Source organism: Exophiala bonariae (assembly GCF_035927105.1).
Source record: "Exophiala bonariae strain CCFEE 5792 chromosome Unknown scaffold_38, whole genome shotgun sequence".
NCBI classification, from domain to species: Eukaryota; Fungi; Ascomycota; class Eurotiomycetes; order Chaetothyriales; family Herpotrichiellaceae; genus Exophiala; species Exophiala bonariae.
Window position 1 is genome coordinate 51,974 of NW_027042513.1, and position 19,401 is coordinate 71,374.

Consider the following 19,401-nt stretch of genomic DNA (forward strand, 5'->3'; position numbering starts at 1 on the left):
TCTGATCTCCAAGCTTCTTTTACGAGGAAAACTAAACCCACAGTCTAATCTTCTTTAGATCGAAAAATTCAACCGTCCGAACACAGCTATTCAACTAAGGATTTTTCGAACTTCCTCGATTTCACATTAGGATCTTCAGCCCAAGAAACACCCCTTGGATTCCCAAAGTCAATCAACTATTACACCACATCCACCATACTTCATCTTTCACACCAACAAACTTCAACATGGCTCCCGCAAGCACCATGGATAGCAGAACAACCACTCGTTCAGCCCATCCTTCTGCAGGTCGTACTCCTCATCCCCCTGCCACCTCCAAGCGCGAGGGTAAGCCCGCGCGTGACTCAGTTGCCTCTTCTCGATACCTCGAAGTCATCGGTCAATCACGTATGGACAGTACTAGAAACACTAGCACTATGCGCTCCAGCGATCGTCGTCCTCATCGTGGTGGCTCTACTGCCGACACCATCAGCAGCAGAGCTCCACGCACCGACCGCGAGCATCGTGAATGTGAGAAGTCGACTGCATCAACCATCAAGGATGGCTCCGTTCTTGGCTCTGACTCCTACGACCCTCTTACCAGCAGAAATCTCAGTCGCCACGATCGTTCCGCCGGTCGCTTTGATAAATCGAAAGTCCCTGTGACCATCTACGAAGAGGACAGTCGTGCAGGATCCGCAGCCCCTCGATCTTCTCGCCATGACACCGCCAAGCCTACTCATTACGAGTCCTCAAAATGCGGCCACTTGGTCCCTTATGATGCTTCGCGTAACAACCGAGACGAGGGCGCAATGACTCGTCGCAATGACAAGACCTTCAGCGCTGGTTTCAATGAAGCAATGGCCTCACCCGATTGTTCCAGCATTCGTAAAACTCATTGGAAGGAAGAAACTGCTTCTGGCACTAAGTACGACATTGTCCAGTATAGTGTTCATATGAAGCGCTAAAAAGAGTCAGCCCAGGTGAGTGCTAATCATCCCCCCTCCCACCCCAAACCCCTTGCTTTTTTTTTTTGAATTTCACAATGTGCTCTGCTCGCATTCAAGTATCTTCCTACATCATAGGTGGGTCTTTAATGCAAATGCGCGGATCATCTGAATAATACAGCTAGCACGGTGTTACAGCTAGGGAATTACAGTATATGCAGGGTAAGTTAGGAGTACTCGAAGCTTGCAAGCCTAGATCACTTAGGTACGCAAGGGGCCGAGGGCGAGGACGAACTTATCCTCACCAGTTCATTGATAGACAATAAAATATCCAAAACCCCATCCACTTTTCGTCTCTCTGACTCGTACGCTTCTGGAAAATATGAAGCTCAATTTCGAATCTCCTTGATTAATAGTTGCCGTGCGGAAAGCTGCTCACTTGGGATTTTCGTGGGGAAACAAGGCCAGGCAGCAAGTCGCACTGATATGCTAGATCAACCAATAAAGCTTGGTGAATTTTGTAACCACTGACGGGCTCTTCCAAGACGAGTCGCCTCTGTAAGCACTTAAAGTCATGGCGGGAGTAACAGCAGACCTTGCTCAAACTGAGAAATAGTGCCGAAGCCTGACATTGAGCCCATCACAAGATCCATTGCTTCATCGTCTAATTGATAAGCACGTTGGTTGGAAAACAACTTGAATTAGCTAGCTATGAATACAGTTACTATGGGAAGTGCTGTAAAAACCCATATCAGAGTACGATGAACAACTCATCTCGTGGGAGACCTTCATCCTTCATGTTGGGATAATATGGCACCATCGAGTCCGCTGAATGGACGTATGCATCATTGTACAATCTCCAGTAGGGCGTGCGGACCTTCCTGGCTGGGTGAAATAGTCCAGCCCAGACGTAGTTCATCACAATGCCAGTTCCGACAGCCATTCTGATGGCCTCGATGGCCTCAATAATTCGGTCAATGACGTGTGGACTTGTTTCGAAGAGGTTGGGATATAGGAGGTTGAGGAGATGAACCATCGCATCTTCACAGCCGAGTCCAACGACCCCGAGAGCAACGTGCTTGACGACACTGGCAGCGGTTTGGCGATGGACTTGATCGCGGTCGATGAGTGCGTCTTCGAGTAGAGGAGTCACTGCATAGACGTAGTCCTTTGCCATCTCGCCGATGTACTCGAAGAGGAATGAGAGGGACTTCAGCACGCCGTTTTGAACATTGAGCTCAGGCACCCGATACTCGTTCATCAGCGCTGGAAGGACAGTGAACGGCGCACAGGTCTCGGCGACGATGCCGATTGCAACGGCGGTGCAGACACGAGACTGCCGTTCCTGCACACGAAGATTGTTGAGTAGTGTAGCGAGAACATCTTGAGGCCCAATTGCCTTGGCAATGAAGCCGAAGGTGTTGTTCGCTGCCCGGCGAATACCCTTTTTGTGAGCTTTCAGCATGTCCAGCAGCTCGAAGCATATACGCATCCATTCACGTGCATTAACTGACTCGGGGCCCCGATCTGCGATACGGCCAACGAGGTCGATGGTATTCTCCTGTACCTTTTCGTGCCGATTTCGAAGGATGGGCGTTAAGCGCGGGAGCAGGTCTTTGATCGGAGGCTGCATTTGGTTGATGCCGACAACGGTGACTATTGACCGAAGAGCACCCAAAATTGAACCAAGAACTTCAGGGTATTCTTCTCCCAGGTATTCGTACAGCACAACACCTAGCTTGCCCATGAGTGCGTCTTCACCGCATTGTTTCATCACCATTGCTATGCGAGAAATCAGATCTGCCGCCTGCTGACGTACAGTAGCAGATTTATTGTTGAGCCGCCAAAGGATGGTACTGACGATTTGTGGTAGATAAGGCTTGCATCGAGTGCCAAGTGCATTGACCACTGTACCGAATCCGTTCAGCATGACGATGTCCTCAATGCTTTGTTCTTGAAAAGCATGCAGAATACCATCGACAAGTCGTTCTTCCAGGCGTTCGCCTATGTCTGCAGCGCCGAGAGATGCAATGACCTTCTCAATGGTTTCCACAGTCATCTTGCGGTAGGCCTCGCTTTCGTCTTTGAGGTTGTTGACCACTCGCTCGACTATTTCGCTGACGCCCACTTTCTGTCCCAGGTCTACAGTTGTCTCCACCACTTGTCGATAATTTCGTTTGTCAAGGGCCATTCTTCTAACCCAGAAGCTCTTGAAAAAGTCCTGTAGCACATGCTCCTTGAGATACCCAGCTGTCACTCCATCGGTACTTGCGCACTGAGAAATGACTTTTAGAACAACTTTCTTCATCTCTTCATCAGGAGATGCGAACTCTCGAAGCAGAATTTCCATGATTTGACTAGTATAGTAGTTGGCATATTCTTCGTCCATGAGGGGTATGATATAGCCAACGGCCTTCAAAAAGCCTGCAAGGCCTTTACCGCGCTGCTTCCGAGCACCAGTCCAAAGCGGGTTGAGAATGTCGTCGAAGCTCTCGATACCGTAAGGGTTCGCAGCCTCGGCCAGAGCAGCAATTGCTAGAGATGTCACAGTCCTCACCTTGGCTTGTTCGTCGCTGAGATTATCAGCGATACAATCCACCAAGCCTTTGAGATGTGGCAATATGGCGCACCCCATTAGGATTGGGATTTGTTGGACAATCTTCACTCCAGTGTGTCGAGCTTGCCAGGACTTCTTGCTCCGACAGACAGCACGTAGGAAAGGAAGCAGTGCAGGGATACCCAAAGCGGAGGCGACCACGGCGAAGGCCCGGGCAGTTGTATTTCGGACGTATTCGTCAACATGATCAATATCAGGTCTCATCGTACTGATCATGTGCGCCAAGCCCGCTGCTTTGCTTAGATTAGAGATGATCTCTCGACCTTCGACCCGAGCGTAATAGTCCTGATCAATGAGTAAGGGTTCAATAACGACCAGGATCTTGTGGACGTATGGTCGGATCAAGTCATCAAGCTTGTATAGAACTCGATCGATGACCTTTACAAGTAGATGCCTCTCTTGGTCTTCCAAAGTTTTCTCCATAAGCAAGGGCAGGATCTGGTTGAATAAAGGGCCTGCTCCAAACTGGCGGGCGTTATCTGTCAACTGTCGTAACGCAGTTTTGCGCATTGGCGGGGTGCCGTTCTTAACCTTGAGAAGTAATCGCATGATCTTGCGTTCCTTCAGCTCTTCCACCGACATGGCATTTTCATCGGCTCCGTCCACGAGTTTACCAAAGTAAGCCATGTCTTCAGTTTTGAAGAATTGCAAGTCGCCCACACCAGGAATATCAGTCGGAAGCTGTTTACCCATCATTCTTGGATTTTCTGGTTCTTGCATCATGAAACCGCCAATTCCGGATGAGCTACCGACTGCAGCAGGAGTTGCTATGGCCTTTCTAGTCGCGATCCGGACAGGCGCATACCCTGGAGGAGGTTCCAAGACGGTATAGCCCTCAGTAGGAAGCATCATGTCGAGATCCTCATCAGACCAAGTAGCGCTGCGGGCTGTAATATCAGTCCCGAATCCAGATTGAGAAGGGTGCATCGGTGTCGCGAGTCCGGCATTTCCGCTGGGTGTAGCTGAACCAAGAGCGGGAGCCTGGTCCCATCTTGATCGTTTCGTCGATGTAGATGCTTCCTCGGGGCCTGGGGCCTGATCCCATCTTGAACGCTTCTTTTCCTCTGCACCACCGGTTGCTACCGCGGTCTCACTTGAAACGTCCCATCTCTTCTTCCGCTTCCGTCCCGTTGCTTCCACGGTGGAGCCTGCATCAGCGTTTTCTTTATCGGCTTCCTTTAAAGAAGGTTTGTGTTCGGCGACGGCAACGGCGTCGGTGTCGGTCTGTTTCTCAGCTATGAGTTTCTTGACTCGCTCTTCTTCTCGCTCAAGGTCCTGGAGTTGCATAACTTCGCGATAAGTCGAGCCTTCAGTAAGGCCTGCATGTTTGTTGGCAGCGAACGGGTCGGCTCGTGTGGGAGTGAGTGCGCCTCGCTCAAATCTTCGCTTCTGATAATCAGTCTCACGATCTGCTATTCTGGCAGATTTCTCACGCCCAAGTAGAATATCTTCCTCCTCAACTCCATTCCCTCGTGAGAACTCATTCATCTGGTCTTTTGTAGCAGTGTATTGACCAACAAGCCTCCTACTATCACCAGCGTCTGGCATTTCTTCGTCGTCATCATCGGTAGGCAGAGAGGTATGGTACCCAGCGAACTTGTCCGGGCCATTTCGGTCGTAAAGCTGTGTGTCGAAAGTCTCCGTCAATGAGGCCTTGGTGGAAGAGTCAGTGCGCTGACTGGAGGGATCAAAGGTCTTTGAACCTTTTTTGCCAGCCGACTGAGCATTGCGCTCGGCCTGCAAGCGCCGAACAGTGTCGAAGTCGGCTGGGGTGGAAGTCAGTGGGACGTGAGTGCTTGATCTGATGGGATACTTACCATCCGACATGGTGTTTAAATGATTCGCCTTCGATAACAAATGCAAGACCAGTTGATGAAGGCTCTTGAGAAGGTTAGCAATTTGGTCACAGAATCACTACCTTCATGGCTCAATACCAAAAGTGATAGTACTGACTAATAAATCACGAATTTCAGTCGAACTTCAAGGCGCTCGAAGTTCACAGAGACTTTTGCCCCCGGAACAATAACGGGCCGAAACTGGCACGTGACTATGCCCAGCTCAGACTTCGATGAACTCCAGCCCCTGACAATCGGGGTTAGGGACCACAAAGCCAGCCCCAGCTTCGCATTGAGACCTAGTTCATACATGATTGCGCGTTGATATCACTATCTGTGTACGGAACACGATTAGGAGAACGTTCTCTAAAAAGCTACCCTATTGGTTTGAGGGGAAACCCGGACGACTGGAGAGGATAGAAAATGGACCGGAGTCAGGCCAGACCCCGGGTACCTTCTCGCTACGAGGTGTCTTATTAGTCGTGCTTAAGTAGCAGAGACCCGTAGTCTGCGCAGCAATTGCATCTGGACGGCTGCAGTAGAGTCAATAATGGGCATATTTCAAGTATTTCCGGGAGGGGCAGATTGTGAAAAGCAGGAGCAGGCCACAGGCTCCCTCAACTACATAGATATCCTTGCTCTACTCTCTGTAGAACGAAAGAAACAAGAAAAACTTGGTTGGAAGCGAGGAGGGCTAGGGACGAGAAGGCTAGCTAACTATCCATAACCCGGGTATTCGTGCTATTCAGTTGGGTATAGCTTGAGTTCCTAGGTTTGGAGAGCACTTGCAGCCAAATGTGTTTGGTACCTGGAGATGAAATCCCCTCAGGAGGAAAGCCTGATTGCACAGTGAATGGCTCAGCGGTGGTACAAGCAACCCCACTCCCGTGGGTGGAATTAGAAGCCAGAGAATGAACTAATGATGAACAACCTGGAGTTAGTGTCTTGTTCACGCCCAAAGGCCAATTACTCGGGTCTAATTATCACCCAGGTACCGAGTAGTTAAAGCGACATGCCTTTGTAGAGCAGTACGAAGTGCCTCCCCACCGGGAGCCGTTGGCTGTAAGTGACCTGGTGCCTCCTCCCACTACCCAGGAGTTGACCACCCATGTTGTAACTACCTGTACTATCTAAACCCAAAGTCTTCCCAATCCAATCCAGCCCACAACCTGCCAACACCCGATCGACCCATCATCCTTCATCCACTGGTATCGACTACATCACGGCCTACTGTTGTCTGGCATTTTCAACACCCAATCGAGCACTTCTATCTTCTACCCTACATTCACTCTGCTTTGTCGCTGCACACGTTCCTGCATAAGGCTTCAACTCTCCCCATTTCCATCTCTCTCCTCTCCGATTCCCACTCCCCCCATCCCTCCATACAATTGTTACCATTGCTGCCACCTGCAGCTGCAGCTCTCCCACTGAAACGTCGTGTTGCAGTCGCATTCGGCTCCCTCCATCAATCCAATAGCCGTCCTCGTTTGACTCGCCTCTGACCTGGCGCCTGTCCATTCGGATCAATTTTGCACAAACAGCCCTCCAATGCCGTCCTGACCGTGGAATTTGCTCCTGCGATTGCCTCTCGACGGCACTTCGTTCTGGGAAAGACTCTGCTCTTGGACTCGCGCAAATGCCCGAACGCTTGACCATCATCCTGGCTCGAATCCGTCGAAGGAAAGCAGAGAACACTTGTGACGCACATTCACTTTTCGCCTGTCAAATTGTTGCCCTTAGCAGGCCAATAATTGTATCCGAAGAAATCTAGCGACGACCGTGCGTTGTGGCACAAGTCATAGCGCTAGGACGCCCCATCACTCAACGCAATGAGGCCCAACGAACGAGACGAGACGAGAAACAGTACTGCCTCGAGATCAAGACCCCAGAATCCCCAACGACGATCTAGCAGACAGGCTTCCTCACAAGACCGACATGGAAGGATATTTGAAGAGACAGGCCCCGAGCAGGTGACGATTCGAGCTGTGACGCCGGAGTTTGGAACGGGAAACACAACCACTTTTCGCAGTGCCTCCTCCGACACAAACTTGGTACATTCACCCGTTCTCCCCCCTCCCAGAACTCGTGGTTCACAGCGCAGGAGAGAACATTCTACTTCGGTATCAAATACAGATGAGGAAAACACAATCGAAAGACGTCGCCGAAGAGCGCAGACTCGGTCTGGTACAAAAGAAGACCCCCCTCTAGACTCTTCACCGAATTCTTTTATATCCAAAACTCGCAAGCGTCTAGGATCCATCACTACCACGGGTGCTCTAGGACCACGTGAGAATGATGGCCACGGCTCTATAGGATTTCCTTCTGTGGTTCAAAGTCCAGACAGTTTCGATCAGAATGACAGTAGGCGCCCTCCACGGACTCCACGGCGAGCCTTTTCACCTGAGGATATGCTTCCCATGTCAGCCACCAGCCTCCATTCGCCAAAGTTACTGGACATTGATTCGGCAAAAATTCTTCATTTGATGAAGACAACCTGCGGTCGTATGCATGGAATCCTGTTCTTCAGACCCCTCCATACTACTGCTTGGGCATCTGGTTACTGCGCAATCAATGTGGCACCCGGTAGCCTTGTATGTCAAACCAAAGGCGAAGTATCCCAGAGCAAAACCTTACTCCCGGATCTGAGAGGATGTACCGTCAGAACTCACTATGACTATGAAACACAAAGTACGTACTTGAGCGTGTTGATCGCATCTACAGGAACTGGCTATCAATTGCGGCCGCCAGTGCCAGAAACTTTTGACTCGTGGCTTGCAGCCCTTCTCTGCTGGCAACCACTAAGGCCAAAGGGAATTCACAATAAAATGTCCAAACCTCAACCTACTGGTCTAGCCGACAAGAAGCAAGTGTCTCAGCGAAGGGTCTCGTCGGATATGACAAGTCCGAAGAGCACCGCTATCGTCAAAGTCGGCAAGATGGTACTTTGGGATGGACCATTACCTTCAGGCTCTCAAATTGGACCAATCTTTACCGGCCTGGGCCAGCCGCTCTCCGAGGAGACCAACCTTTGGCGCAGGGTCAGCAGCACCCTGCATGAAAATGGCCTGTTTCGTCTTCTAGACGAATCCGACGCGACAGTTATATGTGCGACACAATTGTCACAGCTGTCGCGTTGTGCTGTACAAAGGCTAGACGACAGTGTTCTGAGTGTGCCGAATTGTATTGCAATATATCCTCAGTATCGAGTACAGCCAGCAGCAACAAGAATGTCGCGTCCAATGGTTCTCTGTTTTGAAACCAGTGCCGCCTTCCAAGCGTGGTTTGTACTATTGCGAGCCTTGACGGTGCCTGAGTTGTACGGCCCAGAACAAATCCGGTCAGAGACTTCTCAATCTTCTCCACAGAACCCGTCACAAAACGGAAAGAGATCATCCACACGTGACATGTTTCGCATAGAACGCTCGCTCACTGTGAAGGTCACAGAAGCGAAGTTTGTTCATCGATTTCCTTCAACTCAGCAATACGAGTCCACCAATTCAAAGGGCAAATCCTCAAAAGAAGACCGAAGCAAAGAAAGTGTTTATACAGAGATTATAGTCGGGAAAGACTTACGCGCACGGACCACCACAAAACAGAGTGCTTCAACGGCCTTTTGGGCCGAGGAATTCACCTTGGAGGACCTTCCACCTTCCTTGACAAAACTTGTATTGGCTGTTAAGATCGCCAACCCTGCCGAAAAGGAGTGGACTATGGTCGCTGATGTTCTGTATGATATTTCTGCTGACGCTGGGTATCTATCCGGCCTTGGAGGCTTGGAAATCTCTTCTCATGATCCCATATTTGGACGTGTCGATTTACCGATAGACGAACTAGAGAACCAAGGTCCAGTCGACAAATGGTGGCCACTGCTTGACAACAATGATCAAGGAGTTGGTCAGCTTCTGGTTCGAGTCGTTTTACATGAGACGGTCATACTGTTGGAAGAGGAGTACAAAGAACTTACCTCCATGCTTCGCAGTTTTTCTAATGGTCTAACAACTCAGATCGCTGCTCTATTTGGTCCTGATCTTCGACAGCTTGCGGATATTCTTTTAGACATTTTTCAAGCTGAAGGTACGGCTCGTGACTGGATCAGTAACTTGGTCGAAGAAGAGATTGATGGGATTTACAAAGAAACGCCGCCCATGCGGATGAGATTTAGTGGTCGCATACATTCCAACGACTCTTATGAATCTGCCGAACAGCGCGAGATGCTGGTCAGAGACCTCAGCCGATCGGCGACTATGGAAGCCAACCTCCTCTTCCGCGGAAATTCTCTCGTAACCAAGGCTCTTGATGCCCATATGCGAAGGCTTGGTAAAGACTACCTTGAAGAGGTCCTTGGAGAGAAATTGCGAAAGATCATGGAACGTGACCCTGACTGCGAGGTCGATCCCAATCGAGTCCGCACTCAAGAACAATTGGACAAGAATTGGGCGAACCTGCTTTTTCTCACCAGCACTATCTGGAAGTCGATCCATGTCTCTGCTTCTCGTTGCCCGGTAGAACTTCGCCTGATATTTCGTCATGTCAGGTCCTGTGCTGAGGACAGGTACGGCTCCTTCATTCGAACAGTCAAGTACACGAGTGTCTCAGGATTCTTGTTTTTGCGCTTCTTTTGCCCGGCTATTCTGAACCCGAAACTCTTTGGGCTCATAGATGGTAAGCTTTGATCTAATGAGTTTGAGCTGACCATAGCTAACATATATAGCTCTGCCTCCTGATCGGACAAAGAGGACATTCACGCTAATTGCCAAGTCTTTGAATGTCCTGGCAAACACGGCAAAGTTTGGAACCAAAGAGCCATGGATGGAACCCATGAACAAGTTTCTTGCTGCGTCATCGAATGAGTTCAGGTCGTTTGTTGACGAGATTTGCGCAGTCAGCTCATCGCAAATGACATCTGCAAATCTTGAGCCCCAATTCGCAGCACCGAATCAGATAAGGAATCGACTCCCTCCTCTCTCTCGAGAAGGACTACCATGCTTGCCATATCTCTTAGACCATGCCAAGCTCATGGCTCAACTCGTCGACCTCTGGATCGATCGCGCCCCGGAAAAAGTCGACATGATCGAAGACGACTCGATTCGAGCATTTCATACACTTTGCGTTAAGTTGGGACAAAGGAGCAAAGATTGTCTCAAAGCAGCAGAGCAAGCAGAACGACCTGATGAACAACAAGCCGAACCTAGCTGGCAAAGGGCCCTCAGTGATCAGCAGAAGGCTGGACGAAATAATCAGCTGGAAGATCAAATGATGAGAGCACGAATAGAGAACGAGATAACCGCTCTTCCTCAGACCGCAGATGCGCTTACCGAAGTTGAATACAAGCACACCGAGGTTTCCCCTGTGGCAGGAGAAGGGGACACCACTCCTTCAAGCTCTGCTTCCGTCGCTTGGGATCGCCGAATACCCTTCCCCCATCGTGGAACAGAGGCCCGCGCTTTGACGAACTCCACGAATTCGTCTACGGCCTCACTTGAAGTTATTGACGAAGTCCGGCCGAGGGCGCTACCAAACAGTCGCGACGGACCCTCCAAGAACAGACTGTTTGATCTGATGAGCTCTTCTTCTCGTAGAAAGGGAAAGGCAGGAGATGACAATCTTGAATGACCATTATGAACAAACAAGCATAACGACTCGATGCCCAATGATACCCAAGGCATGTATAAGAGGCACAAAATATTCTTTAGAGATGGCCAGGAGTCTTTGCGCCATTTTAGCAAGCAGCCACCATGTCTGTATTAAATTCAACAAAGCTCAGAGTATGACATCGTCATGAGACTCAATGATCCTTTATGAGTTCCATAAGCGTACCTCGGGCAGAGTTTCCCAAGGCTACTCATCTTGTCTTTTGATGTCCTGCCTGCTACGTGTTGCCTCCCTAGCCTCCCCTGGTGCTTCAGAAGCATACTGATTTATACATTATCACCACCATCCCTTTCAGTGGCTCGGCTCTTCATACCAATTTCGAATTGATCAGAACTTTAATCACATCATGAATACTTTACAATTGACCGAAGTAGACAACATTCGATAAGAACAACGGCTAGCCACCGTAATTGTCATGTCGAGCTATCCTTGTCGACACCTGCAATTATGCTCTACTGTCTCCAGCTTGTCGTGGCTTTTCTAGTCTCACCAACATCCCCCTTCGCTCACTGTTGCTTTTATAGCAATCTTCCTATTGTCCCTCTTCGCAAGGAGATTACGCGACATTATTGAACGGTCTCTCACTCCGCGTGCGTGATTCAATGCTAGTCCCTCTCAGGACGTGATGCCGCCGAGCAGTGAATGACCGTGTCGGCGACTAACTTAACCCTCCTGCGACTTCTCTTCGTTCTACTCCTTTGCACTCTACACTTTTTTCTTGCTAAATTTCTATGAGGCAGTCAAAATCAATGGGCGCAGTTTGTTCTCCTCATTTCCACCTTTCTTTCCTACTTCTCAGTCGGCCTTTTCTTGTGCCTTTCCCTCCTCAACCTTCCAACATTGTCTTCTCATAAGAGCACTTTCTTCTCTCACATGCCACTCAAATCTGTTGCTCTACCAGAAACGTACGCAATGACCTGAGCTCTTAACACCTCCAGCTTCCCTCTTCTTCTATTGTGTTCTTGGTTCTTCTTCGTTGACATTACAACACAGAGTCTGTGTGGGAATCTTGCGTGGCGCTTCGAAGAGCGAGACATGCTCAATGATTTCTGCTGAGATCATCCACCGGTCTTTACCAGTTTCCAGATCATCTCGGGGAAAGCAGATTCAGCAAGACGACACTGAAATTTTCGTCAATCCTCATTCTACGAACATCATTACCGACACACTCTTCCCCCGGGCTTTGATCGTTGCTTGGAACGAAGAGAATTGATCCCAATGAACAGTGTTTAGGCTCTGTCTTTTCCTTACAAGACCTTGTCAACAACCAGTCAAACATCCTCTCGCTTGTTATTTTCCATCTCTCAGAGAAAACATGCACTTTGTTTCCCTCGATTGATCGGCCATAAGCCCACTAACAGCCCTCACATTGCTCTCATATCTTTCCCTCAAATGCGGTTCGACTTATGTGCAGGCACAATGCCAGCACGCCGTGTCTGGATCGAGATTAGTGATGATGACGATGAAAATTATGAGTACCCAGACTCAGCAGGAATTGACGACGAAGAAAGTGAAACGTTCTCCGAGACCTCTATGAATGAGGACGCGGATTCAAATGAGCAAGATAGCTGTGATGAGACATCCTCATCGGGAAGTGAGAATTCAGATTCACACATAGATGATCTTGATCTTGATCAGGAAGTTGCAGAGCTCCAGGATGGCATGCCAGAATCCTCAGATGACGATGAAGAGGAAGATTCTCTAGAGCCCGATGATACTCTCGCCGATGATACAATTGAGCTTAGGAAATCTCTTCAAGCCCTTCAGACGAAAGAAGCATTGCGCATAGGCTATCCTCCAGAGTTTTGGGCTTCGACGCCAATACCATATGTCGACGAAGGTTCGGCTTTGGACGATCTTATGCTAGCAGCAGGGAATGATGCTCCTATGGACATAGATCCTACAGACGATTTCCCTGACTTTATCGCTACGGAACTTGACGATTTCTATGTCTATCGATCACGACGGCATCCGCACCGCGGTGGCTTTCAAGGGCAATACGAACGGCTTGACATTGTCGCGAGTGAGCCTGGACATCATCATTGGGTATTCTCTGGTGTGGTAAAAGACCGAAAGCAACAAAAACAACGCATCACAGGCTACGTCCATGGTATCAGTATTAGAAATATTGCAGACCTCAGCGCGCACACTACAGCAGGAGCCATCTGGCTGAGAAGCGAGATCGGCGAATGGAAAGATTGTTGGTATCAGCTCCAGGAACCCTATTCGGGCTACCGAATGTTCTGGGTGGATTTTCTCTGGCTATCAGACTTCGGGAAACTCTTCAACGACTACCTTCACGAATCATCGAAGCTCAATAAATTGGTAACGCTGCGAGACTTTCGGTCTAACTTCTGGACTCAGATACAAGAGTGGCATGGGGCTGCTCTTAATAGTTGGTATCGACAAAGACAGCGCGACCCGAAACAGACAAGAAAGCCGCTCGATCTAAGAAAAGATGTGGCTCTGTACAAGGACTTCCTTCGCCATCTTGTCTTCACTTCCCGTGGTGATACTGAGAGCCAAAGACGTCATCCAGTCTGGGATGAAATTGTTGCATTCGAGGTCGATCCGCAAAGTACATCTAAGGAAGAGAAGACCGTTGTCACTAGAAATGTGGCTAGATGCTTCCAGGAGACGTTCTCTCACTGGCAAAAGAAGTTTCAACTTCTAGAGGTGGTTGACATATCTCCTCAAGTGGAAATCTTTCGAGAAAGCCGTCGTCGACACTACGGGTTTCCCGATAAATTATCGAACCAGAACGCAGGCTTTTCTGGAGATTCAGATTCAGATAGCAAAATCTCTCTTGTTGATCATTTGTTAGAGAAAGCTGGGATACAAAATTCTAGGCAAGTTCGCCTATACGGTGCTCTCAAGAATAAAGTCGTTATAGTTCGCGTCGACAATGACAAACGAAATGAAGTCGACTTTTGTTATGCGTGGGTCAGAGAAACTATATCACCGACAAAAATCCGCGTTGTGTGGCTTGTTCGCCCATTCGAAACACTTTGCGGAGATGGGTTCTATCCTCGAGGAAATGAGCTCTTCTTTAGCTCTAGGTGCAATTGCGAGCCTGTTTCTATCCATGACGTGGTGGAGACCATAAATGCATCAATATTCAGTGGCCAAGTAACTGATGATACTAAGTTATTTGTCCATGGTCTCTTCAACGAAGCTCAGCAAGTCCATTTAACTGCAGATCCAACGAATGTGGTCTGTCATTGTCAGGACGAATCCTACGAAGATCCAAGAGAAGCGGCTAAGCAATATCTACCTCACGATTCCTCACAGAATACACTACCGAAGCTAAAGGCCTTATCTCTATTTAGCGGCGCGGGTCTACTTGCTTGGTCGATGGCGAGGAGTGGATATATCCAAACTGTGGTTGCGATTGAGCAGTCGAAGCTAGCAGCTGCTACTTTTAAGGCTAACGATGAGCTCGACCAGGTGGAGGTAAAGCACGCTTCTGTTAATCCTTGTCTTGCTGCGGATTTGCAGAGCAATAAGTCGCTCAAAAATTTTGATCTAATCGATGCGGGGACTTCCTGTAAAGGTTTCTCACTACTGAACGCCCTCCAGTCATCGAAGAATTCCCAGCAGCAGCAGTCACTTCTTGCAAATACACTCTCATGGTTCGAACTCTATCTGCCAATTTACGGGATAATTGAGAATGTACCAAACATGGATAGCGGTTCCCCAGGCTTAAATCCGTGTGAGCAAGCAATTTGCGTCCTGGTAGCTCTCGGTTACCAAGTACGCAAGATGACAATTACAGCATCAACGTTAGGCGGTGCTTCATCACGCAAAAGGTTGATTATCATGGTCGCTGCACCTTACGCTGAATTGCCAGATGATGTCGCCGAGACTCATAGTGAGATGGGTATGCCCCGGACAAGGACTTGTAAGGATGTTATCTCTGGTTTAAGTCCCATCAAAAACGACACAACTCTCAATATTGCCGATCCATACCATGTACCCTTGCATCGATTTGGAATCAATTGGTCGAAAGGTGTAAATCTGCGCGATGTCGTCGAGAGAATCCCGTCAGAGCCACCAGGACTTGGTCTCGCACAGACGGCAGGAATGGGTCTATTATCCCGATCTCAGAAGACATGGTTCCAAGGGCTTACTGACTGGCAGAGGGACCCCAAGAAGAAGACCTTACGCAGGATCAACAGGAACAAACCGTTCCACACTATGACCACTCATATCGACCCGTTGGATGCTAAACATAGCGGGCAATTTCTCCATTACGAGCAACACCGCACCATCTCCTCGAAAGAAGCAGGAATGGCGATGGACACCCCCAACGATTTCCTAATTATGGGAACCATCAAGCAGCATTACAAACAACAAGGCAATGGAGTCGCCTGGTCGGTTGGTGGTACGGTAGCTAGGAAGCTTCGAAAGGCTTAGAAGGCCACTCTCATCAAGCGCCCGGAGCTGGCTAGCCCACCCACCGAGAAGAAAATAGTATCTTACTCTACGACGAATGTTACTCCTTCCAATGTCCCATCACCTCACTACATGCAACGAGCAGCACCCATATCAGCTGAATCAACCGCCACACCGCCCGCACTCCACAAGGCGGTCGATATCGGTTATAAAAACTCGACACTGCGGACCAGTAGGAAGAGACAACGACCTGCTTATGTTGACGAAGATGACTCGGACATCGAGTTCATAGGTTCAACGCCAGTCCGAAAGCAGGTTGATCAAAAACGAAGAGATGGTTGAACATCCGCCGAACGCTCTTTGTGTCTCAGAATGACAAAAGCAACGATGTGTATGGAAGACCAGGCATAGTCTCCTGACTGATCAGTTCGTGGCGCCAAACGTCTTGGTATGAAGTGTCAGACTCGGCGTGGGACGGGGAAAAGCCCACAAGGGAGGGAGAGATGAAACCTAAACACTCTTGTATTCTAGATAGGTAGGAGACACCTGTGGCTGCAAAGCCCGTCACTGGTAGACTTGAACGTCTGCGAATGAAATGTGGTCGTTCGGAATGACTCGGTGTATAGAGTATAAATGATAATCCATTAAAGAAGCTCAAAATTGATCAAATGCGATCAGCATTGTCATAATCAAGGAAACATTGCTAAGCCTGTAGGGTGGAAGCAGCCATCCAAAGTCAATCGGCCCGGAAGGAAATCTAGCCCGGTACTGAATTCCATCAAAGGGATGCCAGCCTTGCCAAGCTTTCTACCGCTACCCCTGAGTTACACAAGGCTGTCGACTCTCTTGAAGACAGCCTCAAATATCAGTGCAAGGTCCCCAATCATGGCAATCCTGGCTAGCACTAGCACCTGACCTTAAATACTGAATCATGCTCATTTTCCCAAGCGTCGACTGATCAATACATCTAGGGGGCATCGAAACTTGCTCACAAGTGCCGCTAGCCCCAATCTGGAAGTTGACCACTTCAAGTTCAAGTTCTTGGAGGAAAAGTCCTGAACTTTGGGGCTCTCTGTCCCGTGACCAAATCATGCGCTTTCAGTCGTAAAGCGCTTTGAGATTCCAATCTTCAGAGACAGCTTGACGCCTCCTGAAGACACAAGAGACGTGGCAAGGTCTCAACCAAAATCGCAACCAAACCTTTTGTGCCAGATCTCGCAAGAAAGGTACATGTCATGCAAGTCATGCCACCCAAGCTTTGCCAACGGGCGCTGGCTAAGTGGTACGGAGCAGAAACTTGCTCGACGACGCACCAATGCCAGTTGCGAAGATCGCTCGAAAGTCGCGTGCTGCAATCAATCACGTCTCCAATCTTGCGCTAAGCGACTTGAGTTTGTGCCTGCCGTCGTCAAGTCTAGACTTTTTCTCCTTGCCCTAGCATTTTGGCACCTTTATACCTAGCCTGCATCCTCCCACTTGGTAGATTGGGCTCTACACTGGACAAATTGGCACATGCACTCATAGCTTGGTTCACGCCACCATTGTCTGCTTGAGCTAATCAACATTCCGCTTGCGATGATCCATGAGCACGATACCCCCGTGCTATCACTCCTACTAACCAAAGCGATGGTGGAGTTGAAGCTGAACTCCATGTGGTGCTGATATATACTTAGGTCGACGAAGTCGCCGCGTGAGCAGGTTTGGGGCTTTTACTGTTGTTATCCGTCTTTCCTCAACTCTACCTCATTTTTGTCTCCTTGACCGTAGGCCTATTGCGCTTCTCAAGATGGCTTTCGGGTTCTCATTATTCGCATTGTGTGTAGCATTTAGCGCCTTCGTCACGGCGCAAGACCTGAGCATCACTGACGCGCTCAAGGGCCACGCCGAATTGTCCAACCTCACATACTACCTTACAAAATCCCAGGATTTCGTGACATGGCTCGGATCTCGTGAGAATATCACCTTGCTAGCACCAAATAACCAGGCATTCAAGTTGTTGGCCGGGACAGCAGATATTGCGAATGTCGAAGTTGATCAGGATGGGCTCGAGGCTCTCTTGAAGTATCACCTCCTGAATGGCACCTATTCGACCTTCGGGTCCGGAGAGTACGAAAGTATACCATCCCTCCTCGAACAACCCGATTTTACCAACGTTACTGGAGGTCAAGTGGTTGTTGCCAAAGCCTCAGCGACTTCCAACACGACAAGATTCTATTCTGGACTGAAAGAACGATCGTTCACTGTTGGCTCTGCCATCCAGTTCAAATCTGGCATCATTCATGTCATAGATAACGTCCTCACCTTGCCTCAAACATTTACGGACACCGCTGAAGATCGTTTATTCCTCGTCGCCGAGCCCTTCGCCGATGCACAGATCGCTTTTCCTGATTCAGCGGTGACAAAAACTTTGGATGAGCTCTCAGACATCACTGTTTTCTTGCCAATGAACCACTCTGTCAGGGAGGTTGGCAATTTGATCGAAAAGATGAACAGAAAAGACTTCGATCGAATGATTGCCTACCACACTCTAGATCAAAGATTGGTGATCGAGCCCGAGGCACCACCTGCGGGAACATACAAGACACTTGAAGGGTCAGATGTGACAATATTCCAAGCAAACGGCCATGTATTCGTGAACAGTGCTAGGATCGTCAGCTCGCCTGACTGGCTCTTCACTGGAGGAGTCATATACATCATCGACGGGTGAGATATACCACCTTGATTCCATAATCTTACCGAGCTAACAAACCGTCCAGAGTCCTCAATCCAGACAACCGTACGGTCGATCAGAATGCTATCCAAGATTCCCAGATCGCATATACTGGCGCTTCATATACCGAGGAATTCGAGTTCCCGGCACCGTCACAATCCAGAGGTTCTGCCAACAACAATGGTTCAGGAACAGGCTCCGGCTCAGATGACCAGACTAGCGAGTCGAAGAGTTCCGGTGGCCTTTCGAAGGGAGCCAAGATTGGCATTGCCGTTGCGGCCGCGGTCGTGGGTCTTGTACTCATCGGAGCATTAGTAGCGTTCTTATTCATGCGTCGCCGTCGCGTCAGTTCGAAGGGGCACCAGCAATTGGGAGGACTCACCAGGCCGGAATATCCCATGTCGGAATTTACTCCTTCACAGAAGGACCTCACGAGTGATGCGGCTGCGCCTGGTTCGAGTCGATACTGATGCTCCTGATTGCGCAAATATCCGTTTTTGTGCCTCATTTTGAGCTTTGGTGTTTTCGTCTTGTTAGTAGACTTGGGGGATCTGGTTTCGGCTCATCTTGGAGAGGGTTGTGGTTTGATCAGCTAGCGACACGCCACAGTCGAGGATTGAAGAGGTTGCAGTGGGCAGGATGTTCATCATTCGTCTCTTATTTCCATTTGATATACGTCGCCTGCAAGCAGCAGTATCAACGGCTCCACGATACAGAAAGTCTCCATTATTGGACTGACATATTTCTCAATTATTAATGGGCAGACAGGGCGGAAGGCTAATTCATTATTAACTTCATCCACACTGGTTCCAGGCCATCCACACCACCATACGATATTGGATATGAGTAATATTGGATATGAGTACTATCTGGGCGTCCTGGTACATGACACGAGTGTTCCAAAAATATAAGTGCTCAGTAATTCTTGATCGTAATTTTTGGCCCAGGATACATATTCCGATGGTGAATCCACCTTGTTGACACGATCGTTGATTGTAAGTTTTAGAGCGGAGATATCTGTCGAACAGCGAGGCGTCGGCCGAGTAAGTGGGACTGCCTGCACTTTTCGATCGCGTTATTGGAAACCTCGCTTTGTTCAAAGTCTCTTCTTGCATTGGTGATTATGGGTGCTGATCGAGGTTCTGAAACGCCTGCCTGTAGCTAATTGGATCTTCTGCAAGGGTCAAACATTGCGAAGTCTGGGCCGACGGTGTTTTCGGTTTTCTCTTATGCTCCGGACATTGGATTCAGCAAACAACTGGTGCC

General features: G+C 49.1%; 5 protein-coding genes across 5 annotated transcripts; 4 read left to right on the plus strand and 1 right to left on the minus strand.

Moving 5' to 3' along the window:
• Window positions 1-227: 227 nt before the first annotated feature.
• LTR84_009360 (uncharacterized protein) lies at window positions 228-947 on the plus strand (the record flags this gene model as incomplete). The annotated part of the gene is made up of 1 exon (XM_064852900.1): window positions 228-947. The coding sequence occupies one exon, from the start codon at window positions 228-230 to the stop codon at window positions 945-947; it is 720 nt and encodes a 239-aa protein (XP_064700886.1).
• Window positions 948-1,677: 730 nt separating this feature from the next.
• On the minus strand, window positions 1,678-5,370 carry LTR84_009361 (uncharacterized protein; the record flags this gene model as incomplete). The annotated part of the gene is made up of 2 exons (XM_064852901.1): window positions 1,678-5,309; window positions 5,361-5,370. 2 exons carry the CDS (start codon window positions 5,368-5,370, stop codon window positions 1,678-1,680), a joined length of 3,642 nt encoding a protein of 1,213 aa, XP_064700887.1.
• A 1,837-nt stretch (window positions 5,371-7,207) lies between these two features.
• On the plus strand, window positions 7,208-10,991 carry LTR84_009362 (uncharacterized protein; the record flags this gene model as incomplete). Its single annotated transcript, XM_064852902.1, has 2 exons — window positions 7,208-10,040; window positions 10,090-10,991. 2 exons carry the CDS (start codon window positions 7,208-7,210, stop codon window positions 10,989-10,991), a joined length of 3,735 nt encoding a protein of 1,244 aa, XP_064700888.1.
• A 1,458-nt stretch (window positions 10,992-12,449) lies between these two features.
• Window positions 12,450-15,767, plus strand: LTR84_009363 (uncharacterized protein; the record flags this gene model as incomplete). Its single annotated transcript, XM_064852903.1, has 2 exons — window positions 12,450-15,407; window positions 15,465-15,767. 2 exons carry the CDS (start codon window positions 12,450-12,452, stop codon window positions 15,765-15,767), a joined length of 3,261 nt encoding a protein of 1,086 aa, XP_064700889.1.
• A 1,444-nt stretch (window positions 15,768-17,211) lies between these two features.
• On the plus strand, window positions 17,212-18,605 carry LTR84_009364 (uncharacterized protein; the record flags this gene model as incomplete). The annotated part of the gene is made up of 2 exons (XM_064852904.1): window positions 17,212-18,128; window positions 18,182-18,605. 2 exons carry the CDS (start codon window positions 17,212-17,214, stop codon window positions 18,603-18,605), a joined length of 1,341 nt encoding a protein of 446 aa, XP_064700890.1.
• Between the last annotated feature and the right edge of the window lie 796 nt (window positions 18,606-19,401).